Genomic DNA, 13,543 nt, shown 5'->3' with positions numbered 1-13,543 from the left:
GCAACACCGCTCGTGTGAGCTGCTCCCTGTGCTCAGAGCACCTGGTCAAGGTCCTCATAGGCACCGTGCCCTGCACATCTGTGTGGCCTGGCCAGGATCCCTGGGGTGCCCCAGAGGGGCACCCTCCTCAGCCCTCACCGCATCTCCTGAGCTCCTCTTGATCAGTGCTGATGGGCTAATATCGGACCTGTCTTTTACAGCCTTTAGATGTGGATGTTGTTTGGGATCTTTTGCCTCATTATTTTCTCTCACCTCTCATTAGCCTGTGGCAAAATTCCTGAATTACTGTTGCCAGGTTTTTCTTACCCGGTTATTTTATTGCTTCCAGCCCTACTTTTCATCTTCTTTATACCTTATCTTTAGATAGGTTTGGTCCTCTTCTTGCTCTTTGGTCATTTGAATGAAATCACAGATGCTGCTCTGCAGCAATTAACAATCACTTTAATCCTTGTTTGCTTGTTTCTTCCAGTGCTTGTACATGCATGCACACACACACACAAGTGTTCCCTGGTATGTCTGTTAAAAATGTCTGTACTATAAAGGGGATAGGTTCTCCAGGTAATTCAACAGGCAGGAGGCAGAACAACCCGCTGCAGTGAAGGACAGCCCTTTGCAGGCAGCCTAGGCAGAAGGAGAGGACCAGTGAGAAAGGGAAGAGAAAGGGGAGGAAGCAAACTGCCCATCATCCCCATGCAGCAGTCCTGGCACAGAGGGACCAGCACAGCAAATTGCTTCTTTCAGGAGGAGGTAGGGCAGTGGAAGAAGGCTGGCAATATAGCGCAGTCTCATCATATCATATTATATATACAGTGCATACACATCCACATAATGCAATGTTATATAGAAGGTATATATATATATATATATAAGATATATATGTCCAATATACAAAAATACAGTGTTAAAACCTGGCCACGAGAAGACTGTCTATTAGAAAACCATATAATTGTGTTTTAGCATCTCTTGTGGGATGAAGACTGTCTTGAGGCTTTGATGTAGACAAAAAGTGGTGTCTGGTCATCTTTTGGCAAGGAAAATGAGAATGCATTAATTTCTTTGTGTAGAGATGTGATAGAGAAGCAGAACTGTTTTGGGTGGTGTTCACATGGGCTGTAATGATCTCACATGACTGTGTGAATGCAAAGCTGATTGTAGGACCAAATTTCTCCCTTTGACTTTGGAAAAACTCCTTTTAACTTTTAAACCAGTGCACGTTCCTCTTGCACCCACTGGCAGTCCCTTCTAGCGAGATGTGGAGTGCCCTTAGGGAGAAGGTAGGCAGTGGGAATGTTGTGGATTGCTGGGTAAGCTTGTAAACCTGCCCCCCCACCACTCCCCCCGGCCTGTGTCCAGTGGGTTCCTATGCGGCCGGGAAGTGCAGGTCTGATCTTTACTCTGTGTTCAGGTTTCCCAGCCTGGCTCCTCATTCCCAGGACTGGCTCAGCTGCCACCCGGGAGCTCATTTATTCCTGTGTAACATGCAAATTACCTCCTGACTAACGAGAGAGAGGCTGCACCGAGCAGCGCCTTTCCTCCCTGATTTGCATCGGGTGTTGAAGCTGGACCTTAACCCCATGGAACCGCATTTCCTGACCATAATGTGCCAGTGCCAGCTTCAAATTAGCATTAACAACAGGCTCCAGGTCCAGGCAGCTCAACAAGTAACTAACCCCTTCCGCTGGAGCGCCTGGAACAGGGGCTGGTGGTAATGATGACAGAAATAACATTTCCTCTTGTACAAGACACCTTCCACTGGTTTCAGTGAGAGTTCAGAGTGATTAAAACCTGCAGGACTTGGCCCACAACCAAGTGGAAGATTGGAGCCACAGCCCTTACCCCTCCCTTCCTGCAGGTGTGTCTGGGGGGGGGAGCAGACAGGGGAAGAAGCCCGTCAGCCCCCAGGGCTGCAAGACCAAGTCTGACGCCCCCAACGAATCACTGCTGGTTATGAGTATTCAGACTGCTGCCCTTTAAGACTTTAAGTTCATCCATTTACCAACCTATCACACAGTATCTAAAAAGCCAACAGAGAATCATCATTCTGTATCGCCACAGCCACCTGGCTGCACGGTGCACGAGGGATGAGCTTTTACTGAGTTTGATGCTCCTCCTCTACATTAACAGTATTTTCACAGCTCACTGTGAGCCTCAGAGGCTTTTGAATGAAACTTGTTTTCCAGGGAGACAATGCTTTGAGCTCTCCTGGTTAAACCAACAACACTGCATCTGATGGAACTGAAGAGTTTGGGAGTTTCTTTTCCCTTTAGCAGACAGGTACTATGGGCATTTTTAAAGGAGATCTTGGAGCAGCTCTACAGCTGCACAGTTAGAACAGGAGCTCGGAACACCTGGCTGCGATCCCAGTGACAGAGGTATTAATGTGATAACAGCACATATTAGTCTTTTTCAGAAGTAATTGCATGTTGTTAAGCTTCTGCAGCCACATTTGGGCCTGTTCTCACAGGTGTTGGGTGTTGCAGCTTCATTCAGAGCAGCCTCTGAGCTCACTGTGGGCTCAGTTCATTTCTTAGCGGAACAGGAATTCAAGAGCCAATGTTTCTGTTGCCACCCATGCAAACAACAGCTGAGGAAATGGGCTGTTAAGCCAGGAGATGACCACATCCAGTCAGACAGCTGCCTCTGACTGCACCACGGTGGGATGCACTCCATCCCTCTGACTGGGTTGTGGGATGCCAAGGTCTGCGGGGAATGAGGTCTGACGGCTGCAGGCAGTATTTACTGACCAGGGAAAGTCTCATCCTCACTTGCCATTGTGCTGCAGGAGAAAGGCACCATTGCCATCAGCAGTGGGCACCCTTCCATCTGCCTTGTGCCACCACGGTCGGTGTCCTCGCTCTGTCCAGGCCTGCAGCCATCCCATTCTGCAGTTGTCCCATGTCAGAGCAGGCAAAACCACAGGAACCAAAGCCACAGTATCCTAAAGCTGGGTATTTTGTATACAAAGCTTTCAGGTCACCTGCAGATTTAACAGCATTACTCCCTAGGTTTGGAACCCACTTCAGGAAGAACTTTCTGCAATTTTTATTCATTTCCCATAAGTTTGCATCTCAAGAAGACTCAACTGGAATTTGAGCACCCAAGAATGAGGCTTCTTCTGACAGGGAAGACTTCTCTTGCAGGAGGAAGAAAGCTTGTGCCCTGCAGTGCTCCACAGCCAGTTACACCCTGTGTGCTCCATAGTGCTTCACAGAGGAGTGTCCCCAGCCAGTTACACCCCGTGTGCTCCCCCAAGGTGAAGGCTGCTGCCAAGTTAGGGAACGTGTCTACAGAGCGGTGGAATCTCCCTCTGCTGCATCTTAAGTACAAACTGGATTATTAGGGGGGTCTCCTGATACCTGGCAACCAAATGGATGCTCACTGGCATCATGCCTTTAATATAAGGTAGAAGTGCTTCATGTAGGCTTCATTTGGCATTAATGAAAGCCAAATCTACTAATGTAACATGTAGAAATCTGACCCGCTAGTTTCTAAAATACTCGAGTAGTTCATTTATTAAATTAGGTATGAGTGGTGCTTTACTTGGGATTTGTAATGCCGTATTAATAGGCTTGTTTCCAGTCCTGACCCTCAGAAGATGCTGGTTGCATCACATTGGTGTGGCAAACACTGATGACGAGGCAGAGGAGTAGCACTGTTGTCTGACAGCAGAGGCAGTGTCCCTGCAGGAATGGCAGAGTTTGGGCTGGCAGTTAGTGTCCTGATCCTCCAACATCATCTGCCACCATCACGGTCTGAAATGTGCTGCTCAGCCGTCCCCTCTATGAGTTTCTTCTCATACCTACTCCCCAGGTTTCCTCTCGTGTCCACTGAAGTTACTGGGATGCTCTGTGCTGAGCACTTCCAGCATCTAGCAGTTTATGGAGCATGCTGACAGATGAGCGCATGGTGTAGCAGTCAGAGAGTTCTGAGTAACACATAATGCAGGGTGCCAAGTGCTCTCCTTATAGTGCATTTATGTTTAGTTCTTACCAAAAGTGTGCTTCCGGCCATCTGTACTTACTACCCCTCCGATTGCATCCCGCAGCCCATGGTGCACGCGCCTGGATGCTCAGATATTGCTGTGTGTGTGAAGGGCTGGGGGGAGACTGGGTCAGTCCCCTGCAGGACTCCACGCAGGCAGCTGGACTGGGGAGGAGGAACCTCACAGGCACACACGCGTTTGAGCTGAGCTCACGTTTTTAATAACTTGGTTTCCAGCACTTGAAGCACTTGTCTGACCCAGGGACCAGTCTCTACCCCGCGCGATCTCAGGTAGCACCACGAGGAGCAGATGGCTGTCACACAATAGCAGAGCCATGTGCAGCAGGATGTGGGTGTGCTCCGAATGCCTCATCTCCACTGCAAGCCATGGGGCTCTCCAGAGCTGGGGTTTCTGTGTCCACCGTGCTGCAAAGGTCACTCTGGGGACTGGTGATGAGGGGCAGGGCTGCAGGGAAAAGCCCCTTTGGCAGACATTGACCAGAGGCTCTTTGGCAAATGGGAGTTGGGGGGTGGCTCTGGCAATGCCTGTGCGTGGGACAGGGGATGCTGCTGAAATGCGGGAAGGAATTTCCTTCCCAGCGCTGGAATAGCAGCCGGGACTCGGTGCTCACATTAGAAGGGAATGAGTAACTTTGGCATGTGTAGGTCTGTTAGAAGATGTGTCTGCAGCCTGTGCAGAGGCTCAGCACTCCGGGAAGTGAGGGATGCTCTACGGAGAGCGGTGCAGCTTCACCAGCAACAGGTACCAATACATGACAGGACACAAGGCTGCCAGGCATGCAGCTGGAGCATGTCACTTGTGCTGGAACAGGAGCATCACTTGTGCTCACGTTATATTTCTCATATGAGCTGTACAAGCTGAGCATTCTGAGTGGCATGAACAACATTTACTTATTTTAAATTAACCATTTACATCTCTCCTTGGAGTTCAGTTCACACATTATGGCTCGGTTACATCAGGTTGAGAGTGATTTATTAAGCAGTGTCATTTAATGAGAGTTTAAGCAGAAGCACCACACCGGATTGTTTATTGACACAACTCTAATTGAACATCTCACAATAGAACAAATAAGAAAAAGAAGAATATTTGATGGTTTAAGTGCTTTTAAAAGGGGAAGGTAACGATACAAATTTATTACTTGCAGCCTGGATAATCAGAGGTTATTTAAACATGAAACGCATGTCGCATTTAAACATGAATGCTGCATAGAAAAGCTGTTGTTAAGCCAGCCGTTCAGAAATGGAGAGGGATTGTTCATTAAGAGAAACACTAGGATGTCTGCTGTCTGGAATGTGCCAGCTCCCACCCCATTAGCACGCTGTGATCACTTAGGGACTCCACCTAAGGCTTTTGTTCATTGTACAGGCGGTGAGACTCCTTTTCTGCAGGGATGAAAGGAAGCAGAAGGGAAATGTGGCAGGTACAAGTGTGGCTGAGGGGCTGATGCTGCTCCGTGCACTTTGTGGCCTCATTAGAGGGAAATCTGTGTGCTTTTCATGAAGAGACAGACAGGATGAGGGAAGAGGAGCACAGAAAGGGAGATCTGGTGGCTCTTTTGCTACCAGAATTAGACGTTGACCCTGAGGTGCACCAGCAGAGCTGTACTTCCAGAGCCAGGCAGTAAAAATTACAGGACCCTTCTGTGGCTTTAGATTTCTCTACAGCACTGCAGTTTTAAGGAGCTGGTAACTTGCTAATGAAGAGCTGGGTTACTAAGAAACCCCACGTCCCAATCAGCAAGTGAAGGCTGCTCAGCTGTGCCGGCCACGCTCGCTTGCAGCAGAACCTTGCTGATTCACATTGATAATGATGCAAACCATTCCGAGTGACTGGCCTCAGGATCCATAAACCAGACACTGAAGCACTCGTAGCTCTGCACACAGCCCGTTTGCTGATTTGGTGCATCACACTTAATTTCCTTTAAATTGGTTTTTCATAATGCATTGCACTGAAATAGAACTGTGTGAAAAAATGCAATGAACCTAATTTCAGGGGCAGCCCTTATTTCCTATAGAAAGAGCTGAGAGTGATGTTTTTACATCAGTTTTAAAGAGCACAGAGTTCAGAGAGTTTAAAGAGCAGTTCAGTGAGAATCAGCCACGCAATAACTGCTCGTATCTCATCAAGTATCTAAACTTTGCCAAATTCCCACGCTGGAATGGACACTTAGGATAGGACAGGGCTGCAGCATCCCTGTGTGGAGAGAGTACTGCTCAGATCTGCTTCCCAGTGGTGTCTCCAGATAATGGCACACCTTTCATTTTTGCAGCTATAGAAAAAGGGGCTTGTAAACCCCAGGCTTCAAACCAGTCATCTTCCAAAGAGAACACACTGCAGGTCTGACCGTAGTTCTGTTGGAAGCACAGGCTTCCCTTCTGTGACTGACCCACAACGCGTACAAAGGAAACACCAGCCTGCAGCACAGAGAACACCATCATTGCTGTGTAGATTTGCCCAGTGAAGTAAATCACAGGCTCAGTGCCCGTAAGACCACTGATTTCAGTAATCACTGGGTCGGAGCAGCAGCAGAGTCCTGACTAATGAGCTCAGCAGCGGTGAGCAGGCTGTCCGGCCCAGCAGGTGAGCAGAGCCCCGGAGCAGGGAGCACGCAGCCCTGCCGGGCTCAGCACGTGCTGCTGGCTCAGCAGTGGCAGGTGAGTTCTGAGACATGGCAAACCAGGGAACACCTTATATGCCTTGAGAACAACGCTTCAGGTGGTGCTTTGTGGCCTTTGCACAGATTATCTCGCTTTTTACCTATGAAAACAAGCTGCCTTTCAGAATTACTGCTCAGATGATAGTTAGCAGGAAATGCTCAATGGCTTTACTTACATGGCCTTTAAATGTACACTTTATGATTCCTATGCAAGGTATATCTGGAAATCATAAAATCCCAGCCTGGTTTGTGTTGAAGGGACGTTAAGGGTTCCCCTTAAGGGGACCTCATCCAGCTCCAACCCCTGCCACGGGCAGGGACCCCTTCCACTGGAGCAGCTTGCTCCAAGCCCCTGTGTCCAACCTGGCCTTGAACACTGCCAGGGATGGGGCAGCCACAGCTTCTCTGGGCACCCTGGGCCAGCGCCTCAGCACCCTCACAGGGAAGAGCTTCTGCCTTAGATCTAAACTGAACTTGCCCTGTTTCAGTTTGAACCCGTTACCCCTTGTCCTGTCACTACAGTCCCTGATGAAGAGTCCCCCTCCAGCATCCTTGTAGCCCCCTTCAGATACTGGAAGGCTGCTATGTACCTATAAATGCATAACAGCCTTTACATGGATATGTAAAATACTCTGTATCTTTTACTAGAATCACAATACCTTTGCAATTAAGATTCTTAAAAGCATCTATATATTGTCCTCAAAACAAACCATCTTCCCCTTTCCTGGCAAGATGGGACATTTCCTCCTATGTGCACTTGTGCTGGAGAAATGGCTTTTGCTCATCTGCAAACTGTGAGTGACTAACTGCACTGCATCCCTAAGCGGTATTTCCCTCTCCCCACTCCTGGGAGGTGCAATTCCCTGCTCTCCGTAGGCATTCCTGGCATAACTGCACTTGAGCCCCTGTCCCCTGAGCAGCTGCTTCAGTTTCAGTGTTTGTCCTGGTTCGGTTCCTGGTGTTTGGAACAGCAGCAGCTTCCTTCTTGCTGGCGAGGCAGTGGCAGACCAAGGAGGAATGTGGCATCCTGCAGCACAGCCCTCCAGCACATGGGAGCCTTTTCCATCACGGGCCCAAAGCACCAGTGGGAAACTACTTCCATAAACCACCGAAGTCATTTGGGTTTAAGGACCCCAAATGTGCAAAGGAATGACTTTGAATGTCTTGGGTCTGTGTGTCTGAGCCCTGACAGAGGCTCTTCCAGACAGAGCAGATGCAGCCTGGAGATTGGCACTTCCAGCATCACATTTCCTCTTCAAGAAAAAATAAATTCAAACCCGGACAATGGGCATCCAGCTTGAAAATTCACCGTGTTGTGCCAAGGGTGGGAAGCTGCAGGGACAAAGGGGACTCTGCGCTGCTCACGGATTAACAGGAGATTAAGTTTATCAGTGGCCCTGCCTCATGTTGTGCACTAAAAAGCTGTGTGTGCTCTCCATGTGCCTGCAGTGCTGGACGATGGAGGAACCAGCTTTGAGCAGTCCCATTGTGTGCAGTGGGCCATGAGGCAGGTCACCAGTGACTTCAGGCTGCCTCATGAAGCAATGAACAGGGTTCAAGAGATCTGTGTTTGTGATTATTTGGAGACCTTTAACAAGAGCTGCAGTGGATCCAAACCGCTGCATGGATGGTCTGAGTTTCTGAACAGAGTTGTTCCCTCCGAGTCTGTGTGTTGGTGGTGCGGTGGGGATAGCAGGGCTGTGAGGAGTGGGGTTTGGTTTTGTGGTTGTTTCCATATTTTGGGTAGCAGGAGAACACGGGCGGGCACAGCATCCTCACAGTCAGTTCCCTGCAGAGGGGTTTTCCCAAGCACCCTCCCAAGGGATGGGTGCTGCTGAGGGCTGTGGTTTCAGTTCCCTTACCTGGGCCCTGTGCTGGCGCGTGGGGCTCAGCTCCACGAGCTCACCTGCAGGCAGGGAATGCTGCACCAGTTCCAGGAGCTGCATTCCCAGTTCAGGCTGTGCCCATGGCCTGGCCATGCAGCACCGGTGATCAACATGTCATCGGGCTCATGGAAGCAGCAACAAAAGGAATGGAAGCAATTGAAAACATATTACAGTCCTCAGACCCAAAACAAAACCACTATTTTTCAGGCTGCAATAATGAGATTTACTTTTGCATTAAAAGGAATGAGAAAATCAAACCTCTTTTAAGAACTGGTTTCTGGTTGGTGCTATTTCTGCTTTGTTGGACACATCCCAGTCCCTTCTCTCTACTTCTCTTTCCACCAGTTTCTTTCATTTTGGGAGAGGATTTCAGCTGAGGTTTTCCAAGAAAAGCACCCAATATGGAATACATAAAGACAAAAGCAAGAGTGCTCCTCAGAAGCCCATCTTTAGTAGCATAAGTGGAAATTATTCATGTCTTGCTTTCCTTCATGTTCAGTCAGGTTAAAGCCATTCCCGCTTGTCCCATCCCTACAGGCCTCTTTAGGCGCTGGAATACAGACAGCTCGCAGATGGAAGGCCACGTGCATGCTCACTCCAGTTTTGCTTGTAGCAGAGGCTGACTTTGTCCATTCCATTTAATGCTGTATCTCTTGGAAAGGGAGAGATCCCATATCTGTTCTACAGGACTATTATCCTCCTCCTTCCCTTTCATCTAATGTAGGCTGCACATCACAAATGATGCAGAACAGACTTTAAACGCTATTTGTCAATGGAAAGCGAGCCCAGCTTCCTAGCAACAAAAAGGATGTGGCAGATTGTCCTTGAGAGGAGACCATTCCCCCCTTTGGTTCCAGATGCCTTCCCCACAGCCCCTGTTGCAGCCAGCGGGATTCCCGCTGGGAACTGACCAAGCTGGGACCCATGAGGCTCTGGCCAACACCGCCCATTGTCTTGTGCATATCTAACCTGGTCCCCGGGAGGCTGTGAAGGACTCAGTGTGCAAACACATGGCAGATGCTGTCCCAGGACAGCCTCAGTGCCTCGGCTGGGGGCACGCCAGGCCCCATCCCCTGCACTGGAGAGCCTCCTCTGGCGTGCCCTGGGGGACTGCTGCTGACACCTAGAGTGAGCCTCGCAAAGGCATCGCCTTGGTGTGGCTTCAAATGGGCTTTCGCATGACTGAGCTTCCCTGTAGCTGACGTATGTAGGTCCCCAGAGCCACCACGTGCTCTGTGGAAAGGGGGTTTCAGCACAAGAGATAAACGGGTAAAAACACAGAGCCTGCAAAGAGAGTGAGCTGTTGCTGTGGAGCCTTTCTTCCAATTGCCCTTGGTTACATTTCTGCAGGGGAGGTAAAGGGCACCCGGGAGGCAGTGCTGCTCACTGGCAGCTTCTCAGCACCCATGTAGAAAATGCCAACAAGGCATTCTCTGTGCCTCCAAAAAGGACATTTTATTTGCATTGAACACTGCAAACTGGGTGACACACGTCAGGTTTTGAGCTCCAAATCTGTGAACATTGCAGGAATGGTTAAAACTACAGTTATGGACTGAGCAGGCAGCAGCAGGAATATGCAGCATCCCTGAAACATTTCATAACCACTTAATGCAACATCTTAGTGAGGCAGGTGAGCTTCCCAAGGTAGGGCTGTTGGGAGATGTGCAGCAGCCAGGGGATGAAATTGTCTTACCAGGGTTAGAATTGAAAGTAAGATGCCAGCTTGAAGACAAAATGTTTGGCCTTTTAGCAGGGCATATCAGTAAAAATAGTCTTAACTGGTACAGGTGTTCCTGTACAGCACCCCCCTTCTCCCTGCTCTGCTTTCTAGCACCAACCCTGAGTTAAAGGTTTGTGTTGGATGAGGGTTTCTCTGAAGAGGGTTTAAATATTTGAGGAACATCCTGTTCTTCCCTAGCTTTCTGCACACGCTCTGGGTGTATAATAATTAAAGACACGTAAAGCTGAGCTCATCTTTTCCAACATTTCATATCCGAATGAATTTTGTCGGTCGTGGTGATGTGTTAACAGAGACTGCCAGGCTGGGAGCATCCCCATGGCAAGAACATGGTGCTTCATAGGCTCCCAGACTGGTTTGTGTTGGAAGGGAGCTTGAAGCTCCTCCAGCTCCAACCCCTGCCACGGGCAGGGACCCCTTCCACTGGAGCAGCTTGCTCCAAGCCCCTGTGTCCAACCTGGCCTTGAACACTGCCAGGGATGGGGCAGCCACAGCTTCTCTGGGCACCCTGGGCCAGCGCCTCAGCACCCTCACAGGGAAGAGCTTCTGCCTAAGAGCTCATCTCAGTCTCCCCTGTTCTGGCAGGTTCAAGCCATTCCCCTTGGCCTGTCCCTACAGGCCCTTGTCCCAAGCCCCTCTCCAGCTTTCCTGCAGCCCCTTTAGGCACTGGAGCTGCTCTCAGGTCTCCCCTTCAGGAGCCTTCTCTTCTCCAGGCTGACCCAGCCCAGCTCTCTCAGCCTGGCTCCAGAGCAGAGCTGCTCCAGCCCTCGCAGCATCTCCATGGCCTCCTCTGGCCTCGCTCCAGCAGCTCCACGTCCCTCTTGTGCTGCTGCCCCAGAGCTGGATCAGGACTGCAGGGGGGGTCTCCCCAGAGCACAGCAGAGGGCAGGATCCCCTCCCTGAGCTGCTGCTCACTCTTTGTATTAGTGCCAGTGAGTGTTTGTACTGTGAGAACATCCACCCAGGAGGAGCTGGACACTGCTGAAGCCTGAGAGAGGCTGCTGGGGCAGCCGGTGGTGCAGAGAACCGTGGTAAAGGGGAGCAGTGGGGTGGGGAAGAGCTTCTATGGGATAATGGTGTCACAGAAGCAGGACGACTGTGCAGGAGCACAGAGCATCATTACCAGTGTGGGTCATGCGGGAGCGCTGCTGCTTCGTTCAGAGCGGGGGGATCCTGCCGCTGGGCAGCAATGAACATCTCATCTGCACCCAGGAACCTGCACAGGAGTTTCTGCAGACAGGAACATCAGAATTATTAAACGTGTGGCGCCTTTTGCTTTATCCCAGTGCTCGTTCAGGACCAGGCAGCTCAATGGAGCAACAGCATCCACATGCTCCCGGCAGCAGCACCCAAAGAGAGCACGTTGGCTGCAGTCACTCCCCTAAACGAGCTCCTGCAGGACCCTGCTGACAGCTCCCAGCCCTTCCGGGGTGAACACGGTGCACCCCGACTCCAGAGGGCATTGACAACAGTTACACACAGAGCATCTCCCTGCAGCTGAAAAAGTTCTTCATCCTAGAGAGAGCAGTAACCTCAGTCCATAGCTTGCTGCCTCCGGTCACATCCACAGCCTGCGGCTCCATGTCGAGCCGTGTCCTTTCCATCCCTTCCCTGCCTTCTCACAGAAGGATGCTGCCATGAATGAAAAAGTCACAAGAGCTTCCTCCTAGAATAGGTTCAATTTAGCTCAGTACCAGTGCAAAGAACATATTGCAGCACTCCGGTGGCCTGTTTTTCTGGCCTTTATTAATCCAGAAACCTTAATGATGAACAACATTTGTGTCATTGTCTACACAAATTTAATTTGTTTATGCAGCAGTTCAGTTAATCCTGCAATCTGCTTTTCTCAAATGAGGACAGATAATGGAGACACCGTTCTTTACAGGTCTTCAGGCTTTTAAATTCTGATAAAATCAGGATTCTTCACTGGGTCTTGCCACAGCTCTGAATTAAGCCACTTTAAATGTAATTACTGAAGCTGGCTGTACATCAGGAACATCCATTAAAAGAATTGATTGACCATGCTGTTACAGGAGGCATTTTATGAACAAACGATCGTGATGGGTCCAGAACTGTCATTTATAAAGGCAAAAAAACAGGTAAATACTTTATTAGTGGTTAATGAGAGGTTCACAAGATAACTAAATTTCTTCTTTTTTAACCAGGTTCTTCAGGGAGCCTTGGTCCATGGCCATCTATCACGATCAGTTTATCGACCTCAAGGAGGAACTGCGCCAAGCCCTCGTATCAGAGCAGGTAAGGCAAGCGGCAGGCGGGCACATTCATCAGAGGGTAATTTGTCAGTGCTGTTCACTTTGGTTTCTGCTCTTTCTCCTCAAGCCCCATGTTTCTGTTGAGCTATTTCCCTGGGCAGCCCAAGCGGGTCCCGCGCCCACGGTGCTTACCACGCGCAGCCCGTCGTGCTCCTGCTGTTACCTGGGTGCGTTTGCAGTTTGCCGGCAGAACTTCAACTCGTTTTGTTTTCCTTCATGGCATTTCTGTATTCCACACGCAGTTCAGTACAACCACCCACCAGAACCAGGGGTCACTTGTCCTGTTTCCCCCCGTTACTCATGTTTCCTGGTACAAATGCACGACAGGTCACCCTGAACGTGTCCCAGCTGAGCCCAGGAGAAGCAGATTTTTCAACAGGGAACAGTCTTTTGTAGCCAAGAATGAAAGCAACTGGCTTTCTTCAGTGATAAGTGGATTTACTGAGTGAGGATGACATGAAAAGGTTTGCTAAAGCTCTTCCTGTAGTACCGCAGGCAGGGGCACAGTGCCTGAGCACCGCAGTGTTGCCTGCTCCAAACCCAAAACCAGCTGCACTCACAAAGAGCAGTCCCAGCCCTGACGAATTCCTGCCTGACCTCAGACATGATTTGGTGCTTGAGCCCTCAGCTAGGGACCAGTTTCCCTCTCCTGCTGCTGTTGCTGTTGCTCACAGTTAACGTGGTGCAGTTCCTGCAGCGACAGCTCCTGGGGGTTTTAACAGTGCAGAAACCAAAGGGAATCAACTGTAAACATAGGCAGGTGACAAAGGGATGGGGTATAGGCCGTGCCCACCCATTTCCATCCTGCAAACTGGCATGTGTCACAGCCGTGGCCGTGCAGATGCTCATCCCCTGCCTCCTGTTGTATGAACACAGGTGATGGTGTCTGCATCTGAATGCAAACGCGTCGCTGCTTTTTGTGTTTTATTTGGGTTTTCTTCACCGTGATTTCACCCATATTTGCTAAATGTCAAATTTATGTTTTCC

General features: G+C 49.8%; 1 protein-coding gene across 5 annotated transcripts in view; it reads left to right on the top strand.

Moving 5' to 3' along the window:
• CFAP61 (cilia and flagella associated protein 61) overlaps nucleotides 1–13,543 on the top strand; it is a gene marked incomplete at its 5' end in the record, with an annotated part of 111,516 nt that overhangs the window by 97,217 nt on the left and 756 nt on the right. For all 5 annotated transcript variants that reach the window (XM_080615811.1, XM_080615810.1, XM_080615809.1 and 2 more), the window contains one exon: nucleotides 12,449–12,539. In XM_080615811.1, the coding sequence (XP_080471937.1) occupies nucleotides 12,449–12,539 (91 nt within the window). The remainder of the gene's footprint in view (nucleotides 1–12,448; nucleotides 12,540–13,543) is intronic.

Source organism: Psittacula echo (genome assembly GCF_963264785.1).
Source record: "Psittacula echo genome assembly, chromosome: 4".
NCBI classification, from domain to species: Eukaryota; Metazoa; Chordata; class Aves; order Psittaciformes; family Psittacidae; genus Psittacula; species Psittacula echo.
This window is presented reverse-complemented; position numbering and strand designations above follow the sequence as displayed.